General features: G+C 45.5%; 1 protein-coding gene across 3 annotated transcripts in view; it reads right to left on the bottom strand.

The window, feature by feature from the left end:
- The window catches only part of KCNN3 (potassium calcium-activated channel subfamily N member 3), a 180,283-nt gene that overhangs the window by 60,355 nt on the left and 97,218 nt on the right, over positions 1–22,710 (bottom strand). For all 3 annotated transcript variants that reach the window (XM_030842261.2, XM_030842262.2, XM_060298745.1), the window contains exon 3: positions 6,409–6,827. In XM_030842261.2, the coding sequence (XP_030698121.1) occupies positions 6,409–6,827 (419 nt within the window). The remainder of the gene's footprint in view (positions 1–6,408; positions 6,828–22,710) is intronic.

Here is a 22,710-nt window from a genome sequence, read left to right as displayed (position 1 = left end):
TTTGACATTAAAATTTCGTTTTACAATCATGTTTAAATGTAGTCTGGATTTCATGTTTACCTGGTTTCAATACTGTCTACCTGTCTTTCTTTCGTATAGTTCCATTATTAAGATCTTAATCGTGATTCATCCCTTGGTCAACGAACACACAAGCTCCCCAGAAAAGTGTAGGTTGTAACCTTCTGAGCCCAGAAAACTCCAAGAATGACTTTTGTTCCTCTTGTTTCCTCATGTAAATGACACGAATGCCCTAATGTCTCCTGGAATTTAGGGTTCTGAGGAAAAGTCAGCTCTGTGTTGCCTATATGCTTCTAGGATTGTTTAACCTTATGATTCAGAAAATTTTCCAGAAAAAAAATTATTTTTCCCCCTATTCTAAGTGGAAAACAGGAAACTTTTTGATATGAATAATCTTAACCTCCCCACCACCCCCCTGGCAGGCCAATTCTGATAAAGTTTTCTTCATGTATGTCCTTGATTTTGCTTTTATCCAAATCTTTCTGGTTTCTTCCTCCAAAATAACTCTAGAGCTAGGATTTAGCCTTGATTCTGCAGCTTCCAATTCTGTCCTATTCACCCTCTTCTCTCATCTCTTTGTTCCTGTCTTCTACATTTGGAGAGAACCTTTGTTTGTCCTTCACATTCCGCATTTTAAAAAATTCAGTGCCCCAGTGTGGATTTTCTTTTTGCTAAAACATTTTCATTTTCTGTGAACTCTAGGCTTCTGTGAACCAGATACATTTTCATTTCATATCTGCCCACTCTTCTCTATCATAGAGATCACATCTTCTTGCACCCTGTAAGGATGCCCAAGAATTTTCCAATGTTGCTTTCTGTTCCTCATAATTAAATGTTATTCTGCATCTTCAGAATTATTTTCCTCTTTCTTAATGCTGCACATTTGTTTCAAGGCCTCCTGTATGATTCTCCTTCCCTCCCCTCCTCAGTCTCCCCCACCCACCCCCTGCCGGGAATTCATCTTTGAATTAGGAGTGATCTATCCAGACCTGGCACCCGGCAGCAGGATTGCCCTAGGCTGCTCCTCTGCCCAGCGGGGTGCTGATTTCCCCTTTCTCCAGCTAGAGGGCAGGGTTCCAGTTCTAGCAGGCTTCATCCAATGTGACAGGATACTTTCCTATCCTTACTAACTAGTCCTCTCATTCCCCAAACCAGTGGTTTGCATCCTCTAAAGTCATGGACTCCTGCTAGTAAAAAAATTTTGAGCGTGCACCCTCCCCCTGCTATATGTATATTTATTATAAATTGTCCACATGTATTACAGTCTACCTGCATATTAAGATTAGCAAAGATTAATTTTCTTAGATAAAAATAACTATGAATAGAAACTCTGATCATTTCTTCCCGTCGTCCCAGTGGGTCACTGTGCCTGTGTTACACGTTGGAGGTTGTGCCTCACATCAGAGGGCCCGTGAGAACCCATTGCTCTCAGAGCTCTTCCCGGCTCCGCCCAGCACACAAAGGCTCTACTCGGGCACCTGTGTCAACCCCGTGCTATGTGCTTCCTTCTGTAGACCTTGTCTCTGCTCCTTTCTTGGAGCTGAAGCCCCTGTCGGAGGTGGTAGGAGACTGTGAGAAGGAGACGGGGAGGAGGAGGGAACTGTTCTTGCTTCCAGCTTCCGGCCGGTGCAGACCTGGGTGTCTGGGACAGAAGCAGAAGAGACTGGAGGAAGGAAGCCTCTTTTTATCTTCCTTATGATGGGAGGAGTGGCTCTGTTTTAAGGAGAGAAAGAATGGCCACTCATTGTTTTTCTCCAGTTCCAGCAGCCAGGTCTCCAGAATCCATTTTCTCATGAAAATGCCAATATACAGACTTAGATGAAAGTTCACACCATCACCAAAGACCTGTTGATAGGCTGGAAGGCCTGAGATGCTGACACAGCCTGTGAGCAGAACTTGGAGCCTCGGGAGAGAAGAGGCCAAAGGGATTCCAGTCACGAGGGTAGGAGGTCATTTACAAAACCTGGCTCTGGATCACAAGACTCGGCCCACTCTGTCAGTGTCATGGGAGGCCCTGTCGCTCCTCCCAGGGAGATAAACAGCCACATGTGAGCTGGCAGACTTCGTTCAGGGCGTGCCAGGAAGGCCCCCTTCCTGCCTCGCTGCCTTTAGGCCTGGGGCCCCCAGGGGTCTCTCCACCAGCTCAGCTGCTTGGTGTGTGACAGCGTTTAATGAGGAGGTTCCTCGGATGGGCTCTGGGAGGCCTGTGGGAGGCGGGCACGTGGCCAGGAGAATCCCAGAGAATGATGAGTGCCACACTGTCAGGCCTCAGAACCCATGATGTAATGTTTCACTGGGGTCCAAGGAAAACAAGCCTCCTGTTGACGCTGCCCTCCCGGCAACCAGGCGCTGTCCTCCCCATAGCAGGCTGTTCTGGGTAATTACTGATTCCCTCTCCCTCCTTGGAAGGAGGAAATGTGAAAAACCTTTACTGTCACATAAAAGCCAACCCCAGATATGAGAAATGTCTTTCAAAATGAGTCTTGCTGAAGAGGGATTTCCATAGCAACTTCAGAAGTGTGTGTTCACAGCTAGAGATGCATCCGGGCTGATGAAACCCACCTGGAATGTGAACAAGCCCTGCTCTGGGCATCAGCAGAGTGGAGTTTTTCTAGAGCCTGTCATGCTGCTATGTGACCTTGGGTGAGTCCTTTACTCTCTCTGCTGTCTCAGGTGACAGAATTGTCATTGATCAGGCTGAGAGAGAAAAACGGCATCTTGCCCACATTGGACAGGGCAGGTCCTTCCACCCTGGTCCGAGGCTTCAGTCCTCCAAAGCACTGCCTGCCTCCAGTTTCTGTCCGGTCTCTGGTTGAATAATTCCTATCTCAGTCTCTGCCAATCTTGCTGATTATTTGACATTGGGGAAGGACAATGCTCATGTAAGCTTGATTCTAAAAGAAATTGCTTGGTCTTTTTAAAAGAAGCACTTTGCCTGATTAGGAAAGAATATACTTACTCATAAACGCTTCCACAGTTCCATAGGTCAGATTCCTGGGAAAGAGTCACGGGGACGCTGCGATTTGAGTGCGGGAGGCTTGTTGGGGCTGCTCTCAGGATCAACACCCATGGGGCCTGAGGGACATAGGACTGGGGAGAGGGAGGGGTTGAAGTGCCACGTGATCCCTCAGGAGCCCTGGAGCCAGGAAGGCCCTGCAGAGCTGTGAGGTAAAGGGGCTGGGCCTTTCAACTCCTACACTGACAAGTCACTGGATGCTTGCTGCCCTGGGCAGGAGGCTTGATCTTAGCTGAGGCAGCTCCCTTCATCCAGGGCAATTCTGCCACAGCCGACGACTCCAGCTGAGGGAGTGAGAGCCTGGGCCGAGAGGGGGCCCCGGGGTGGCATACCTCAGCGTCCACTACGCTCGGGTATGTTTGAATTTAACATGAAGGCAGCCCTGAAGACAGGGTGATAAAATGGTTAAAAGCACAGACATCAGAGGCAGGCAAAACAGCAAGACTGGGATTTAAGTGTCAGTCTCAGTGGCTTTGAGACGCTCAGATCGGGAAAGTCGCCAGGAGAGTCTGGGCCACAGTTTCCTTGTAAGTGCAGGATTCAGCCTGGGCTGGTGAGACAAACACGAAGTTCAGAGTCAGAAGCAAGTTCAAATTCTGGCTCCATATTTACTGGCTCTGTGACCTCGGGCTAGTTCCTTTACATCAGTTTCCTCTGCTCTAAAATGAGGACAATCACAGTGCCTCTACCACAGGGCTACTGGGAGGGCAAATGGAGATAACAGTGAAGTATTTCACACAGAACTGGCACAGGGTAAGCTCCCAAAAAACAGGGGCAATAACACCCCACGTGTTTTAATATATCTCATGTGAGATCTAAGCAGAAGCCTTTTGGTCAAAGGGCCTTTTCACAAGAGAAGGGGAAGCTTTAGGAGAACCTTTGATTTGCTCGTTGCTTCTCTGTGCCTTTGCCTTGGACTTCAGCTGGGCATGTCAGTCATCTCCGCAGACAGAGGCCCATGGTCTGACGGAGGCCAGGTCAACCCAGCCCCAGTGTGGAGGCCATGGAGTGTCATTCAGTGCCAAAGAGCGTGCAACAGAGTACTTTGCAAACTACACACTTTGAAGCACGCTCATAATCCGATAAAAAATCATCACCCAGACTTCTGACAGGTTCAATAAACAATGAAACTCACATGCTGGTACTTTGTTCCATGTTTGCGCATCTGAAAAATGGGGTAATGATACACACCAAACAGGGTCGATCTGAAGACATGGAAGATTTCAAACATCTTAAGGGGCTATGCAAATTCAATCATTATTGCTGTTAGAAGACTCAGCTTTGATCAATTAAAAAGGAAAACAGGAAGAGCATAGGTCTACATATAGTAGGAACTGGTTTGTTCTAATTATAAAAAGGCAGTCACAAGATTCCCAAGAGCTATCAAGAGATCTCCGTTATTAGCAGGAATGGTCACTATCATTATCACAGTGTACACTTCATGTACGTTATCTATTTGACTCCAAAAACAAATCCTATAAAGTTGGTATTATTATCCCCAGCTTGCAGATGAGAAAACTGAGGCCCAGACTGGCACCGTATTGCTCAGCTAAGGGAACTATGAGGAGTCTGGGGTTGGAACCCAAACATATGCTTTCTCCATTGCAGAAAGAGTGTCTGCTTACCAGAGAAGATTCACGAAGCCTGGTGAGGTATGGTCCTACTCAGAGCAGGTGTTATAATGTCAGCTGCTGAGTAATGACGGGGTTCTGAATACATGGGTATCGTGGGTCCTTCAGGCTTTGTATGTGAGAAATGTCTCCCAGCATGGCACTGGCTCTCAGAGACTGACCCTGCCATGCGCAGGGGTCCCTGCCTGGCAGCAGCAGAATGGCCTCTTCATCTGACTGTGTGTCTGCGGGCCAAACATCTGAAAGAACTGTCTGCACACAGAACATTTCAAAACAGGTGGGAAATCAGGTTCAGTGAACCCCTGAGATATTGTTAGACTAACTCTCCTCCAGACTCCTTTTGCTTGTTTTATCTCTCCTGGGACACTGGTACATGGAAGATTTGACAATACAATTTTTTTTTTTTGGCGGTACGCGGATGTCTCACTGTTGTGGCCTCTCCCGTTGCGGAGCACAGGCTCCAGACGCGCAGGCTCAGCGGCCATGGCTCACGGGCCCAGCCGATCCGCGGCATGTAGGATCTTCCCGGACCAGGGCACGAACCCGTGTCCCCTGCATCGGCAGGCGGACTCCCAACCACTGCGCCACCAGGGAAGCCCTGACAATACAATTTTATGTGATAATGAATGAAGGGTGATCTGATTAAATTACACAGGACGCTTGACCAGGCCTCTCAGCATACTAAAAATAACCTCTCTCAAGTAAATGTATATCTACCTTCTATCTCAAGTGATCCTCACTTTAAAATGAAGACACGGAGGCCCAGAGAGGTGAAGTGACTTGCTCAAGGTCTCACGGCTACTTAGGGGCAGAATCCAGGTTTTTAACCTCAGTGTTCAGACTCCACATATGAAATCAGAGAAAATGAATATCCAGGACAAGCTTGAAAGGGAGAGGAGTCAGTAAGGGCAGCTTGGGGATGGTGGTGGAAGCGGGTAGCCACAGACCTACCCTTGAGCCTTGATGATGGCAGTTCTGAGGGGCTGGCATGATGCCCTAGAGCCCCAGATCTATATTAGGCCATATCCCCCTTCTCTCCTACTAGCCACCAGCCTCCCAAAACAATGTTTCCCAAAGTATGTTCCATCAGTGAGGTGCTTCTCAAACTTTAAGGTGCATACAAGTCACCAGTGAACTTGTTAAAATGCAAATTCTATTCAGTAGTTCCAGGGTGAGGCCTGAGATTCTGCAATCTAACAAGTTACCAGTGATGCTGATACTGCTGGTCTGTGGACCAAATTTTTGAGTAGTGAGGCATCCACAGTGCTGTACAATGAAAAGCGTTGGTGGGTGAATACTCTTGAGAAAATCTGGACTAAACAAAATTAAACCAGTTTCATTACTGCAGGACTTCTCAGAGCCTTTAAAATGCTAGCGAACATCCTTAATCTCCAAGAGGGAGAGATAATGCAGAAATTGCAAAGTGTTATATGTGAGAAAGGGGTAATGATATAACCAGAACACTTTGAGATATACTGGTTTACAAAGAACAGGAAATGAGGATTATATATGCATTTTTCCCAGCTTACCTTGGTTCCAATGTTTCAATGTTGCAGCTCATATTCAGCCCCAACCCGGTCCTCTCCTCTCCCATTTTCTCCTGAGGTGTCTGGGTACATGCCTGTTTCTTCCATCAGACCACATACATCCGGGCCCCCCCGCTCCTCCTCCCTTCCCCCATCCCAACATGGGCCGTGTGCTCAGAGGCCCTGGTCGAGTGGAGAACCCGACCCGCTGGAATACCTTTCGCAGACGCGGACGGTCCAGGCAGCGATGATCCACAGTGAGATGCTGAACACGAGGAGCACGGTGCCGGGGCAGATGGTCATGAGGGTCTTCATGACGAAGCGCGTGTTGAAGTTGATCTTGTTGAGGGCCCCGATGCTGCGGGACGAGGCGTCCGTGAAGAGCTTGCTGTGCAGTAGCATGACGCGGGCGATCAGGTACAGGCGCAGGAACATCGGGATGGACAGGATGATGTCCACGTCGGCCTCCGCCCGCGAGGGTGTGTAAGAGAAGGCCAGGCGCGCCGTCCAGAAGAACTTGTACTCGCCAGGAATGGGGTGGATGGCGCACACCAGCATCTCCAAGCTGATGTAGAGGATGCGCTCGTAGGTCATGGCTATCCGCCAGTCGTCCGCACCATTGTCGATCACGAAGAGCTGTGGGAGCAGAGAGCCTGTTAGCACAGCCAGGATGGAACCGCACAGCGGGGGCGAGGGAGGATCCGCCTCAGGGCCCTCTTTGGAGGCCTTGCCTGGGTGAAGAGAGCCCTGGACAGGGAGTCAGGAGACCTGGCTAAGACACGTCAACCTCTGGGCCTCCATTTCTGTAAATTGCTTCCCAAGATTCCTTCCAGCTCCAAGGAGCCCCTAAACTGGTTGTTTCATGACTAGGAAGATGAACAGCTCACTTGTATTGAACACAGGTCCCTGGGCCCCTGCCAGGCCCTGAGCTGAGCCCTGAGGGGGATGCGGAGATGAAAAAGCTATGTTTCCTGAGTGAACTCATAGGGCTGGCACAGACTCCTCCTCCCACTGGGAGAAAAGTGCCTGCTCGCAGCACTTTGCTCTCTGTCGGTGGTGGGGTGTTAGTGGTGTGGGCCCTGGAGCCAGACTGCCTGGGTCTGGATCCTGATCCCAACACTAACTAGCTCTGTGACCTTCAGCAAGTTATGGAGCCTCTCTGTGCCTCAGTTTCCTCATCTTGGGACAATGATAATAATACCTGCTGCATAGTGGTCGCTATGTGGCTGCAATGGCTTAGTACGTACGAAGTGCAGAGAATCCTGTCTAGCACCCAGCTCTGTAGGTATTAGCTATTGTTATTTTTAGCGTTATTAATCCATGGGGTCTCTTTCCGTTAATGAGGGTTGGGCTCAGTGATGTCTAAGCGCCCTTCCAGTCCTAACCTTCCTTCCACGAAGATGAGGCTCCCACTGTTGCACCAGGAGGCCTGGCAAAGCAGCTGAAACAAGCCTTCATTGAGCACCTGCTATGTGCCCAGCCTGGGCTCAGTGCTGGGTTCACATACTGGGAAGGCCCAGGCTTGTTCTCAAGGAGGTCCCACGGTGGGGGGTCTCCCACACCCAATGACTGTGAAGAGGGCCTCACGTTCTTCCCCTCCACGGCCCCAGTCTCCACATCTGTGAAATGCGAGGCCTCTGAGGTCCACCTTGGACATGTGAAGGTTCTGATTCTTAGGAGAGGCCTGCAATCAGGGGCCTGTGCTGGTCATGGGGGCCTCCTGGACAGGTATGCGCCTCACTTATGAGAGGCGACGGAAGCATTTATCCTCATGATAATCCTGGGAAGGATTCATGTCCAGAAGGAAATTAGGCTGCATTAGAAATAAATTAATGTTGGGGCCAGGGTAGGGTGGAAGAAGTTTGATTTAACCTGGAAATACACCCTCAGCAATGGAGGGAGTAACAGAGAGTTTGGGTCAGCGTGGATTGGGCGTGCTGGTTGAAGGCGGAGCTAAGCCTTGCTTGCCCTCACACTTCACCCCACTTCACAGGGGGTTTAGGAACGGAGAGGCCCTTTACTCTGTGTGTCCCACTGTTTCCTCTGCGGTTTGGGCCAAAGGAACATTCTGCTGTGTTTTGAAGTTAGTCACCAAGCACCCTTCTCTTCTCCCTCCTTCACTGCCTGCCCTCCAGGCCACCATGCCCACAACCAAGGACCCAGGGGAGAAAACCGTGACACCCATGTCTGGAGCCTCTGAGGGTAAAAAGGGCCCATCAAGGGATCTGTGTGTTGGGACTTCCCTGGTGGTCCAGTGGTTAAGACTTCGCCGTCCAACACAGTGGGTGCGGGTTCGATCCCTGGTTGGGGAGCTAAGATCCCATGTGCCTCGTGGCCAAAAAACCAAAACATAAAACAGAAGTAATACTGCAACAAATTCATTAGACTTTAAAAATGGTCCACATCAAAAAAAATCTTAAAAAAATAAAAGGATCTGTGTCATGTCTGAGACAAATTCAAGGTGAACAATCGAGTCACATGACTTGAACAGGGGTCTCCTGCTTGCCTTGCTTTTAGGGTGTGCCTGTGATATTTGTCTGCCTCATGGAGCAAGTGCCAGGCAACTCAGTGGGCTGCCCAGAGGCAAGGGCAGCTACAAAAGTGCACAGGGAGGGGAGGCAGCCTGTGAGAGCACCTCTCTCACCTTTCTGGACCACAGTTTCCTCTTCCTCCTGCCCTGGGACCTCACACAGCTATCATGGGGAGTAAGGGAGATAATGGGTATGAAGGGCTTCATAAACTACAAAAGATCATTCATTCATTCAACAAACATATGTTGGAGGCCCTCTATTTGCCAGAGAGCTGGGCATTCAGGGTTCAATGAAACAGCTCTGAGCATGGCCCCCTGGGATGAAGATCATGGAGGGGAACTAGAAGGCTCTATGGGAGCAAGTGGCTGAGGGGCCGACCTCTGGCCAGGTGGCTGTAATTAGTAAGGTGTGCTCTCTGAACAGGAGAGGGTACCCAGCACAACACCAGCCGAGACTCCCCCTCCCTCCTTCCCCAGCGCAGCTGAGCCAGGGGTTTTTCCAGACACAGGTTTCCACCATCAATTAGAGGGACCTAGAGGCTGCTCAAAGGGTTTCCTCTGCTTGTAACTGCTGCCAACAGGCCGAGCCATGGCAACGCGACTGCCTGGCCAGACTCTTCAAATACAAAATGAAAACCATCCACCCTATAAGAAAGAACTGCATCAGGTTGCTATAGCAACCGGGTTCATTCTGGGCAGGAACTGAAGTAAAGAGTCACAGGTTCCTTGGATTTCCTGATGGAGAAGGAGATTGTATACCATCCAAGTTAAAGGTGAGGCACGTCGGCAGTTCTGCCCAGCTTGACAGGAGGGTGCTGGCCCCGGTGTGGTGTCCCCACCTGCCTCCCAGGTGCCCCACTTCTGTTTCAGTTTCCTGGTGCAAGGCTTGGGGTGGGGGGACAACATGGGTAGTGGAGTTGGAGGCTGATGAGCTAGACTGATGTCTCACATCCAGATACTAGCTGTGTGATCTTAGGCAGGTCACACCACTTCTCTGAGCCTATTTCTACATCTCTATCATCAGACTATTAACCTTGACCCTGTCCATCGCACGGGATTAGCATTAGGATCCAATAATACGGATAAGAGGGAATGTGCTTTACCAACTACAGTTGGACCTCCGTATCCATGGCTGAAGAACTGTGGATCCGGAGGGCTGAGGGTCCTACACCATTTTATATAAGGGGCTTGGGCATCCTCAGATTTTGGTATCCACAGGGTTTCCTGGAACCAACCCCTGTGGATACCAAGGGATGACTATACTCTTAAAATGTGAGGGATTATTAATCCGGCTGGCCTGGGAGGCACTCATAAATAGTATGCATGGGGGCCAGCGGGGAGATATTTCAGGCTGCAGATTGAGAGCCTCTGCTAGACAGGGCTCCAGTGCAGGGATTTGTGGATCAGCAGGGTGGGCAATGGCCCAGAAGATTCCATTGCTGTCCCATATGAGGACGCCCTTGTGCTTGCTCCCATCTGACCCCTGGAACCACAGTTCTCCAAGTGTAGCCTCACTCCGACTTAGGCAGATAACAGTACCCCACCCTGCCATGTCCTCACTCAGCATCCTGTTCATTCCTTACAAATCACAAATTTCAGTTACATATTTATTCATGTTTGCTTGGTTTTTGCCTGTCTCCCCCACCCCAGAGCAGTGGTTCTTGACCTGTCTGCACAACAGAATCACTTGGAGAACTTGTTTAAAAATATCCACACTTGGACCCCACACCAAGCCAGTCTGAACCTCTGGGCATGAGGCCCTGGCATTGGGATTTTTCTTAAGCTTCCTTGGGTAAGCCTAAAATGTAACCTGGATGAGACCCACCAGTCACAGCTGGACTGCCAAAGGGACGGGGCCGTGCCCACCTTGTTCCCTGTGGTATCTCCAGTGCCAGCCCAGATCTTAGCATATATAGGTGTTGGGTAAATTCTTGTGTAGCGAATCAATAACTACTGCTTACTGTGTGACCCTGGATGACTAAACTCCCGTCTCTTGGGCTCAGTTTCCTCCTCTGAAGAATGAGGGGATAGACTGGATGATCCCCGAGGTATCTTCTGCTCTGAAGAGCCCTTATTCCATGGTCCTATGCAGACCTCGTGTGTGGTCTCAGGGCACATGAGCTCCCAGGGGACAGGACCCACGCCTGGCTCTCACCTCTCCCCAAGGCCTGAGATGGTCCTGGTACAAAGTGGGCAGTCAATAGAATTTAAGTGAGTAAAGGGGTGGGTAGGTGGATGACTGTGTCATGTGAAGAAAAGGACAGGTGGCCCGTGGCCCTTGTTAACCACCCAGAATGGAAACCCCCGTAGAAAACTCATTGCTAAGCCTGTGAGTAATGAAGTACCTTCCGATTTATCTTATGCCATGGGAAGGGCATCCTCCTATTCCCAGGGGGTGGTCCAATGTGGAATAAAGGGTCACAGGTGATCTCCAAGCCTTAGAGAGTGCTGGAGAAGTGCTGGAGCACTGCTGGACCAGAGTCGGGAGGGTGGCAAAGGACTGTCCTTCCCTCCATTGGGGTCTCAGCCACCCAGGCCTGGTTCTAGAGCAGCCTGACAGGTCACCCTGATGAATTCTGGAAGAGTGCTGCGGTGATATGGATGGCATCTGGCAAGGGGCAGGGGGTGCCAGAGGGCCCGTGGGGGTTCGGGGGGTGGGGTCCGCTCTGAGCTGTCACAGAGTAGAAGCCTCAGAGGCCGGGGGCTGACAAACATGTTTCCTCCTGACCTGGCCTGGGTTTCCCCTGAGTGAGGAAGGAAAGCCACGATCTCCAAACTGCTGTGTCTTTCTGCCTCCTTAGCCTCACACAGTGATGCCGCTCATTTGGGGTATGGCCGGCCTGAAGATGGAATGCTTTGGTGCCAGGGCCTGTGGTCACCTGCAAGTCCCACTCTTACCCCCAGATAGTGTCCTGAACAGAGCTGGCTCCAGACCTGATCCGCTGCCACTTAACTGGTTCTAAGAGCCTGTGGGATTTTCAGCCTGTTGGTATAATTCCAAGAGCTTTGGGAGGGAGATTTTATGTGAGAGAGCAGTTCCAAACTTGCCTTCAAGGAGCTTGTAATTAGAAAGAAAGGAGAACCAACTCAGTCAATTCAACTCAACTCAATTCAATAAAAGAATTAGTAAGAACCAACTAATACTTGAAATTTGCTAAGAGACCTGATCATAAGTGTTCTCAAAAAAAAAAAGGTAACGATGTGAGGGGGTAGATGTGTTAATTAACTTGACTGTGGTAATCATTTCACATTGTATACGTATATCAAATCAACACATTGTACACTATACAATTTTATTTATCCATTATACCTCAATGAAAAAGAACCAACTAGGTGAGAACACTGTGGTGATATAACTATCAATCAGACACATGTCCCATGAATCAGCTCACAATCTCAAGGAGCTCTAGCATAAGAGAGGCATGATAAGGGCCCATCATGGAAAACTTCTTAGGCAAGATAGGGATTCAGTAGTGCTTGGAAGGCCTGTATCAGACAAACCTGGTGTGGTACTACCAAGATGCCACCAATTCCTCCCATCCCGTTTGTTTCTTTCTTCACATGTGACTTTGCTTCTCCTCCCAGCAAGAGGTACATACAGTCCATTTCTCAAGAGGTACAGTCCATTTCCCCCTTGAATCTGAACCTGGCCGTGTGCCTTCCTTTGGCCAAAGGGACATTAGATAATGTGATGTAGCTGAGGTTTGTAGAATGTCAGTGTGATGGGGCTTGCTGTAGACACATGGCCCCATTTTCCCCATCACCCCAGCCTACAGCCAGCACCAGCTGCCAAGCACGCGAGTGAGGTCATCCTTGATCAGCTGCATGACAGAAGCTCACCCCAGGTGAGACAGCAGAAGAACTACCAAGCTGAGCCCTGCCCTGATTGCTGACCCACACGATCGTGAGCTAAATGATTATTGTTTTAAGTCCTTAATTTTGGGGGTGCTTTGTCATGCAACAAAACTCATACATAAACAAATCTCATTCACGCGTTTACTTAGCACACATATTAGAAGTTGGGTGATTTGCCTGCCATGCCCAACACTTCTCTTTTAACTTCTCATGCCACAGCCCCTAGAAGGAACTTCCACCCACACCCTGCCACCCCACATAGTTAATCAGACAGGGCTGGCCAGTCTATCTCAAGTAACTGGGTAACTGGATGAAGAGGGGATCACGATCAAGGGCCATGCCAGCTTCCCCCAGCCCTGCCCCACCCAGTGGACACATCATTTCATACATCAAAGAATAACGCAAAGCATTTAAAAAATTATTTTGCAAGCAGCTGAGTTATTTTGCATGCAATGTGTTTCTCACAGGCGAGGAAGTCAGCTGGTAGAGAATCAAGGAGTGAAGGCAAAACAGAATTTATCGGGTGTGAAGAAGAAAAACTGCAGGGACTCTGGGAACAGTGAATCTTGTTGGCAAACTTGGGGGGTTAATTGATCAGCTGGCAGCTAGCAAAAAGGTCAGTGTGGGCATTCCATCCTTGAGTGGCCAATTAGAGGTATCAAAGAAAACAGTTCAGTTATTCATGGGTTCTCCAGGAACACTTGAATTTTAGCTGTGGCACATGGGTGCGTAACAGGCTCCCTCTCTGTAAAGTCTGCTGGGCTCTTCCATCTGTACCAGTCAGACCAGGTCTGCACGCTTCCCACACTGGAGTTTCTCACAGAGTAATCGTGTGGTTCACCAGCTCACCATGGGGGCCAATTCTGAAGGGCCATCTGGTCACCCCAGGACAGGTCATTTCATATGCAATCACTGGAGCCCACCATGCGTTAGCTGCAGGACTGGAAACAGGCTGTCTCGACAGGGAGGCAAGGAGAATGTCCCAGAGGCCCCAGTGTCAACCTGGCAGAGCACCAAGCACCAGGAAACCTGCCCTTCTTTTTTTCCCCTTTAGTGTAAATACATTTGGAGTTGATTCATTGGATTTGCTAGTTTCCCCCTTCTATTTTGAAAGACTTGAGGCCTTTTCAATTCTTTATTTAAGCAATATCTTTCCTTAAAATGTTCTCAGCTATTAGGGGAGATCCTGCTTAGATGTTTTCTGATCCATCTGAAAAACTTTCATTCTTGAGCAACTATGAATTTTTTTTAATTAAAGGAGAGAAAATGTAAAAGGCCCTTGTGTTCTCTACTATTCTCTCTCTGTGAGAGAAAAAAATCCAGGGAAAATTTCCATGATTAGAAAAATATATATGCAGAAAAAAAGCAAGAGAAAAAAATGAAAGATATTCTTAAAATCCAGTAATAATATATATGTATTTTTTTCCCAAACTCCCTGGAGCATATATTCTGCATGTACACCATTACTATGGGGGTTTCCATGGAAACAACATCAAAAGTCCCATAATATCTAATTAGGTTTCCCCAAGGACAAGAGCTGATTGCCAGTGATGAAACGAATGTCTGGGTTTGCAGTAATGGTTAACATAAAATTTCCAGTCAGCAAATGCTCCTTGGATATAGCTGAAGAAAGGGAGGAAGGAAAAGAAGGGAAGATAGAAGAGAGGTCAGCAAGTAAGGGGGCTGTCAGAAAAGTCTATCATTCTACAACCAACAAGACTCTCAGAGGGTTGGAGTCCATGCTAGCCAGCTCTGAGTCTTTCTATGAAGAAATCCTCCCCTTCTGAAACTGCTATGACTTACTGGGCCATGTGTGATGTTCTTTGGTGGCTCTTTGGCCTGGTCAGGGTTCTCCTGAGTGCCCCTAGCAGAGTTCGTGTGTGGTCTCCTGCAGTGGGCATGAGAACGCATGGGACCCTTGAGCCTGAAATTTGTTTGGGACTGCCAGAGACCAGTGGTGACCAAAAGCCCTTTCTTGTCTCCAGTTTGTAGAGAGTAAAAGCCAAGTTACAGCATTTGAGGAAGCCAGTATTTTTCACTCACATAACAAGAATTGTTAACAAGAATGGTGCCTAACCACGGCACCACTGGGGATAGAGTGCTCTGCCACTGATCATCTGTGCATGGGCAGGTCCCTTTCCCTCTCTGGTCCTCAGATTCTTCATCTGTAACATGAAGGGTTGGATCCAATTTGTGGTTTTCCATTTTCTCCTAGCTGTGGAGCTGTTTCTTCCAGTGAGATTTCTCATTAAAGTCCAATATAGGAATCAGATAAACTCAGAGCTCTTCTGGTTGAAAGGGTAGAAAAGAGCATTCAAAGGCCAATCATGAGAAGGCAGACAGCAGAAGCAAGAAGAACTACAATCCTGCAGACTGTGGAACAAAAACCACATTCACAGATAGATAGACAATATGAAAAGGCAGAGGGCTATGTACAAGATGAAGGAAAAAGATAAAACCCCAGAAAAACAACTAAATGAAGTAGAGATAGGCAACCTTTTAGAAAAAGAATTCAGAATAATGATAGTGAAGATGATCCAGGACCTCGGAAAAGAATGGAGGCAAAGATTGAGAAGATGCAAGAAATGTTTAACAAAGACCTAGAAGAATTAAAGAACAAACAAACAGAGATTAACAATACAATAACTGAAATGAAAACTACACTAGAAGGAATAAATAGCAGCATAACTGAGGCAGAAGAACGGATAAGTCACCTGGAAGACAGAATGGTGGAATTCATTTCCGCAGAACAGAATAAAAAAAAAAGAATGAAAAGAAGTGAATACAGCATAAGAGACCTCTGGGACAACATTGAATGCAACAACAATTTCATTATAGGGGTCCCAGAAGGAGAAGAGAGAGAGAAAGGACCCGAGAGAATATTTGAAGAGATTATAGTAGAAAACTTCCCTAACATGGGAAAGGAAATAGGCACCCAAGTCCAGGAAGCACAGAGAGTCCCAGGCAGGATAAATCCAAGGAGAAACATGCCGAGACACATAGTAATCAAACTGTCAAAAATTAAAGACAAAGAAGAATTATTGAAAGCCACAAGGGAAAAATGACAAATAACATACAAGGAAACTCCCATAAGGTTAACAGCTGATTTCTCAGCTGAAACTCTACAGCCAGAAGGCAGTGGCATGTTATATTCAAAGTGATGAAAGGGAAAAACCTACAACCAAGATTACTCTACCCAGCAAGGATCTCATTCAGATTCGACAGAGAAATCAAAAGCTTTACAGACAAGCAAAACCTAAGACAATTCAGCACCACCAAACCAGCTCTACAACAAACGCCAGTGGAACTTCTCTAAGTGGGAAACACAAGAGAAGTAAAGGACCTACAAAAACAAACCCATAACAATTAAGAAAATGGGAATAGGAACATACGTATCGATAATTACCTTAAACACGAATGGATTAAATGCTCCAACCAAAAGACACAGGCTTGCTGAATGAATACAAAAACAAGACCCATATTTATGCTGTCTACAAGAGACCCACTTCAGTCCTAGGGACACATACAGACTGAAAGTGAGGGGATGGAAAAAGGTATTCCATGCAAATGGAAATCAAAAGAAAGCTGGAGTAGCAATACTCATAGCAGATAAAATAGACTTTAAAATAAAGAATGTTACAAGAGACAAGGAAGGACACTACGTAATGATCAAGGGATCAATCCAAGAAGAAGATATAACAATTATAAATATATATGCACCCAACATAGGAGCACCTCAATACATAAGGCAACTGCTAACAGCTATAAAAGAGGAAATCGACAGTAACACAATAATAGTGGGGGACTTTAACACCTCACTTACACCAATGGACGGATCACCCAGACAGAAAATTAAAAAGGAAACACAAGCTTTAAATGACACAATAAACCAGATAGATTTAATTGATATTTATAGGACATTCCATCCAGAAACAGCAGATTACACTTTCTTCTCAAGTGCTCATGGAACATTCTCCAGGATAGATCACATCTTGGGTCACAAATCAAGCCTCAGTATATTTAAGAAAACTGAAATCATATCAAGCATCTTTTCTGACCACAATGCTGTAAGATTAGAAGTCAATTACATGGAAAAAAATGAAAAAAACACAAACACATGGAAGCTAAACAATACGTTACTAAATAACCAAGAGATCACTGAAGAAATCAAAGAGGAAATCAGAAAATACCTAGAAACAAATGACAAGAAAAACACAACGATCCAAAACCTATGGGATGCAGCAAATGCAGTTCTAAGAGGGAAGTTTATAGCAATAGAGCTACCACAAGAAACAAGAAAAATCTCAAATAAACAATCTAACCTTACACCTAAGGGAACAAGAGAAAGAAGAACAAACAAAACCTGAAGTTTGCAGAAGGAAAGAAATCATAAAGATCAGAGCAGAAATAAATGAAATAGAAACAAAGAAAACAATAGCAAAGATCAATAAAACTAAAAGCTGGTTCTTTGAGAAGATAAACAAAATTGATAAACCATTAGCCAGACTCATCAAGAAAAGGAGGGAGAGGACTCAAATCAATAAAATTAGAAATGAAAAAGGAGAAGTTACAACAGACACCACATAAAGCAAAGCATCCTAAGAGACTATTACAAGCAACTCTATACCAATAAAATGGACAACTTGGAAGAAATGGACAAATTCTTAGAAAGGTATAACCTTCCAAGACTGAACCAGGAAGAAATAGAAAATATGAACTGACAAATCACAAGTAATGCAATTGAAATTGTGATTAAAAATCTTCCAACAAACAAAAGTGCAGGACCAGATGGCTTCACAAGTGAATTCTATCAAACATTTAGAGAAGAGCTAACACCCATCCTTCCCAAATGCTTCCAAAAAAGTGCAGAGGAAGGAACACTCCCAAACTCATTATATGAGGCCACCATCACCATGATACCAAAACCAAAGATACTACCAAATAAGAAAATTACAGACCAATATCACTGATGAGTATAGATGCAAAAATCCTCAACAAAATACTAGCAAACAGAATCCAAAAACACATTAAAAGGATCATACACCGTGATCAAGTGGGATTTATCCCAGGGATGCAAGGATTCTTCAATATATGCAAATAAATCAAATTGATACACCATATTAATAAATTGAAGAAGAAAAACCATATGATCATCTCTATAGATGCAGAAAAAGCTTTTGACAAAATTCAACACCAATTTATGATAAAAACTCTACAGAAAGTGGCCACAGAAGGAACCTACCTCAACATAATAAAGGCCATATATGACAAACCCACAGCAAACATTCTCAATGGTGAAAAACTGAAAGCATTTCCTCTAAGAACAGGAACAAGGATGTTCACTCTTGCCACTATTATTCAACATAGTTTTGGAAGTCCTAGCCATGGCAATCAGAGAAGAAAAATAAAAGGAATACAAATTGGAAAAGAAGAAGTAAAACTGTCACTGTTTGCAGATGATGTGATACTATACACAGAGAATCCTAAGGATGCCACCAGAAAACTACTAGAGTTAATCAATGAATTTGGTAAAGTTGCAGGATATAAAATTAACGCACAGGGCTTCACTGGTGGCGCAGTGGTTGAGAGTCCGCCTGCCAATGCAGGGGACACGGGTTCGTGCCCTGGTCCTGGAAGATCTCACATGCCACGGAGCGGCTGAGCCCGTGAGCCATGGCCACTGAGCCTGTGTGTCCGGAGCCTGTGCTCTGCAACAGGAGAGGCCACAACAGTGAGAGGCCTGTGTACCGCAAAAAAAAAATTAATGTACAGAAATCTCTTGCATTCCTAAACACTAATGATGACAAATCTGAAAGAGAAATAACGGAAACACTCACATTTACCACTGCAACAAAAAGAATAAAACACCTAGGAATAAACCTACCTAGGGAGAAAAAAGACCTGGATGCAGAAAACTATAAGACACTGATGAAAGAAACTAAAGATGGTATAAACAGATGGAGAGATATACCATGTTCTTGGATTGGATGAATCAACATTGTGAAAATGACTATACTACCCAAAGCAATCTACAGATTCAGTGTAATCCCTATCAAATTACCAATGGCATTTTTTACAGAACTAGAACAAAAAATCTTAAAATTTGTATGGAGACACAAAAGACCCTGAATAGCCAAAGCAGTCTTGAGGGAAAAAAACGGAGCTGGAGGGCTTCCCTGGTGGTGCAGTGGTTAAGAATCCACCTGCCAATGCAAGGGACATGGGTTTGAGCTCTGGTCTGGGAAGATCCCACATGCTGCAGAGCAACTAAGCCCGTGCACCACAACTACTGAAGCCATTGCACCCTAGAGCTGTGCTCTGCAACAAGAGAGGCCACCACAATGAGAAGCCCACACACAGTAACGGAGACCCAATGCAGCCAAAAATAAATAAATTTAAAAAGAAAAAAAAAAAGACCCATTTCAACCTCCTAGAAACTTCTGGTTTCTTCTGCAATTTCTCTAAAAAAACAACAACAACAACAACAAAAGGGAAGCTGGAGGAATCAGACTCCCTGACTTCAGACTATACTACAAAGCTACAGTTATCAGGACAATATGGTACTGGCACAAAAACAGAAATATAGATCAATGGAACAGGATAGAAAGCCCAGAGATAAATCCACGCACCTATGGTCAACTAATCTATGACAAAGGAGGCAAAGATATACAATGGAGAAAAGACAGTCTCTTCAATAAGTGGTGCTGGGAAAACTGGACAGCTACATGTAAAAGAATGAAATTAGAACACTCCCTAACACCATACACAAAAATAAACTCAAAATGGATTAAAGACCTAAATGTAAGACCAGACACTATAAAACTCATAGAGGAAAACATAGGAAGAACACTCTTTGACATAAATCACAGCAAGATCTTTTTTGATCCACCTCCTAGAGTAATGGAAACAAAAACAAAAATAAACAAATGGACCTAATGAAACTTAAAAGCTTTTGCAAAGCAAAGGAAACTACAAACAAGATGAAAAGACAACCCTCAGAATGGGAGAAATTATTTGCAAATGAATCAATGGACAGAGTATTAATCTCCAAAATATATAAACAGCTCATGCAGCTCAATATTAAAAAAACAAACAATCCAATCCAAAAATGGGCAAAAGACCTAAACAGACATTTCTCCAAAGAAGACATACAGATGGCCAAGAAGCACATGAAAAGCTGCTCAACATCACTAATTATTAGAGAAATGCAAATCAAAACTATAATGAGGTATCACCTCACACCAGTTATAATGGGCACCATCAGAAAATCTACAAACAACAAATGCTGGAGAGGGTGTAGAGAAAAAGGAACCCTCTTGCACTATTGGTGGGAATGTAAATTTATACAGCCACTACAGAGAACAGTATGCAGGCTCCTTAAAAAACTAAAAATAGAACTAGCATATGACCCAGCAATACCACTACTGGGCATATACCCTGAGAAAACCATAATTCAAAAAGACACATGCACCCCAATGTTCACTGCAGCACTATTTACAATAGCCAGGGCATGGAAGAAACCTAAATGCCCATCGACAGACGAATGGATAAATAAGATGTGGTACGTATATACAATGGAATATTACTCAACCATAAAAAGGAACGAAATTGGGTCATTTGTAAAGACGTCGATGGATCTAGAGACTGTCATACAGAGGGAAGTAAGTCAGAAAGAGAAAAACAAATATCATATATTAACGCATATATGTGGAACCTAAAATAATGGCATAGATGAACGAGTTTGCAGGACAGAAATAGAGACACAGATGTAGAGAACAAACGTATGGACACCAAGCGGGAAAAGTGGCGGGAGGAGGTGGTGGTGGTGCGACAAATTGGGAGACTGGGATTGACATGTATACACTAATACGTATAAAATGGATAACTAGTAAGAACCTGTTGTATAAAAAAATAAATAAAATAAAATTCAAAAAGACAAAAAAAAAAGCCCAACTCATTCACCTCGTCCTCCACCTAGCTCTCTGTGGTGGCCCATACCCCGCCATAGAACCCTTCTGTTGAAAAACCGTTGGCTGGACCAGTTGGCCTCTAGTTACAATGAGAGATAAGTTGTGGTACTGGAAATCAAGGTGCTTTGGATCTACTTCAAGCGATGCTGGGTGCACGGGCATGGAACTTTTACCAGATCAGTTTGATCTTTCATTCTTTCTCTGTCTTTTTCTCTTTCTCTCTCTCTCTCTCTCTCTCTCTCTCTTTCTTTCTTTCTTTTTTTCTTTCTTTCTGGGTTGAGTCCCTATTATGTGACAGTCACCATGCCAAGCTCTGGGGATACAGCAAGAACAAGTAAACAAAACCTCTATCATCATGGAGCTTACATTCTAATAGACAAAAACAGATAAGAAACAGGTAAACCATTTAATTTCAGTACATGATGGCTGCTAGGAAGAAACAAAAGCAGTCTGGGTAGAAGTTGCGCTGTCTTGGGCAGGCAGTCCAGGCAGGACTCTCTGAGAACTGAACCTTTGAGTGAAAGGTAAACCCTGCAAAGGTAAGCACTGCAGGCAGAGGGGACAGCATGTGCAAAGCAGGATAGAGCTTGGAGCATTTGAAAAATGAAAGAAGGAAGGCCAATCTAGGAAATAAGTGACGGGTGGTACCAGATGAGGCCAAGAAGGTAGCAGGACCCAGATCACTGGGACCTGGGAAGCCAGGGTAGGAGCAGCTGGAGGGGCAGGGAGACCACAGGTCCATCCCCCTCAGAGCCAAGTCCATGCCATCACCACTTTCTGAAGACAGACTGTACACAGATTGAACACATGTCTGCATTAGTAAGCTTGGGCCACCATAACAAAGTACCACTGACTGGGTGGCTTAAGCAACAGAATTTTTCATTTTCTCACAGTTCTGGAGGCTGGAAGTCTGAGATCCAGGTAGTCAGCATGGTCGGGTTGTGGCGAGGACTCTCTTCCTGGCTTGTAGACAGTTGCCTTCTCACTGTGTTCTCACATGGCAGAGAGAGCAAGAGAGACTGAGAGAGATGTCTCTTCTTATAAGGCCACAGTCCTATCAGATTGGGCTACTATTATACCTCTTTTAACCTTAATTATCTCCTGAAGACCCTATCTCCAAATATAGTCACATTGGGGATTAGGGCTTCAACATATAGATTTTGAGGGGAACACAATTCAGTTCATCATAGTGCCCTTAAGTGTCCAAATTATCCCAAAGCCGAACTACAGGCCAAACCAAGTGATTCTGCACATACTATCTCATTGCAACCTCACAACCTTCCTGTAAAGAAGTAATATCATGCCCATTTTGCAGATGGAGAGACTGACCCAGAGAAATTAAATCGATTGCCCAGGACCCTGCATTCTACTTTTTTTTTTAATATCTTTATTGGAGTATAATTGCTTTACAATGGTGTGTTATTTTCTGTTTTATAACAAAGTGAATCAGCTATACATATACATATATCCCCATATCTCCTCCCTCTTGCGTCTCCCTCTCACACTCCCTATCCCACCCCTCTAGGTGGTCACAAAGCACTGAGCTGATCTCCCTGTGCTATGCGGTTGCTTCCCACTAGCTATCTATTTTACACTTGTTAGTGTATATATGTCCATGCCACTCTCTCATTTCGTCCCAGCTTACCCTTCCCCCTCCCTGTGTCCTCAAGTCCATTCTCCACATCTGCGTCTTTATTCCTGTCCTGCCCCTAGGTTCTTCAGAACCTCTTTTTTTTTTTTTTTTTTTAGATTCCACATATATGTGTTAGCATATGGTATTTATTTTTCTCTTTCTGACTTACTTCACTCTGTATGACAATCTCTAGGTCCATCCACCTCACTACAAATAACTCAATTTCGTTTCTTTTTATGGCTGAGTAATATTCCATTGTATGTATGTGCCACACCTTCTTTATCCATTCATCTGTCGATGGACACTTAGGTTGCTTCTATGTCCTGGCTATTGTAAATAGAGCTGCAATGAATATTGCGGTACGTGACTCTTTTTGAATTACGGTTTTCTCGGGGTATATGCCCAGTAGTGGGATTGCTGGGTTGTACGGTAGTTCTATTTTTAGATTTTAAGGAACCTCCATACTGTTCTCCATAGTGCCTGTATCAATTTACATTGCCACCGACAATGCAAGAGGGTTCCCTTTTCTCC

The sequence above is a fragment of the Globicephala melas genome, chromosome 1, assembly GCF_963455315.2.
Source record: "Globicephala melas chromosome 1, mGloMel1.2, whole genome shotgun sequence".
NCBI classification, from domain to species: Eukaryota; Metazoa; Chordata; class Mammalia; order Artiodactyla; family Delphinidae; genus Globicephala; species Globicephala melas.
This window is presented reverse-complemented; position numbering and strand designations above follow the sequence as displayed.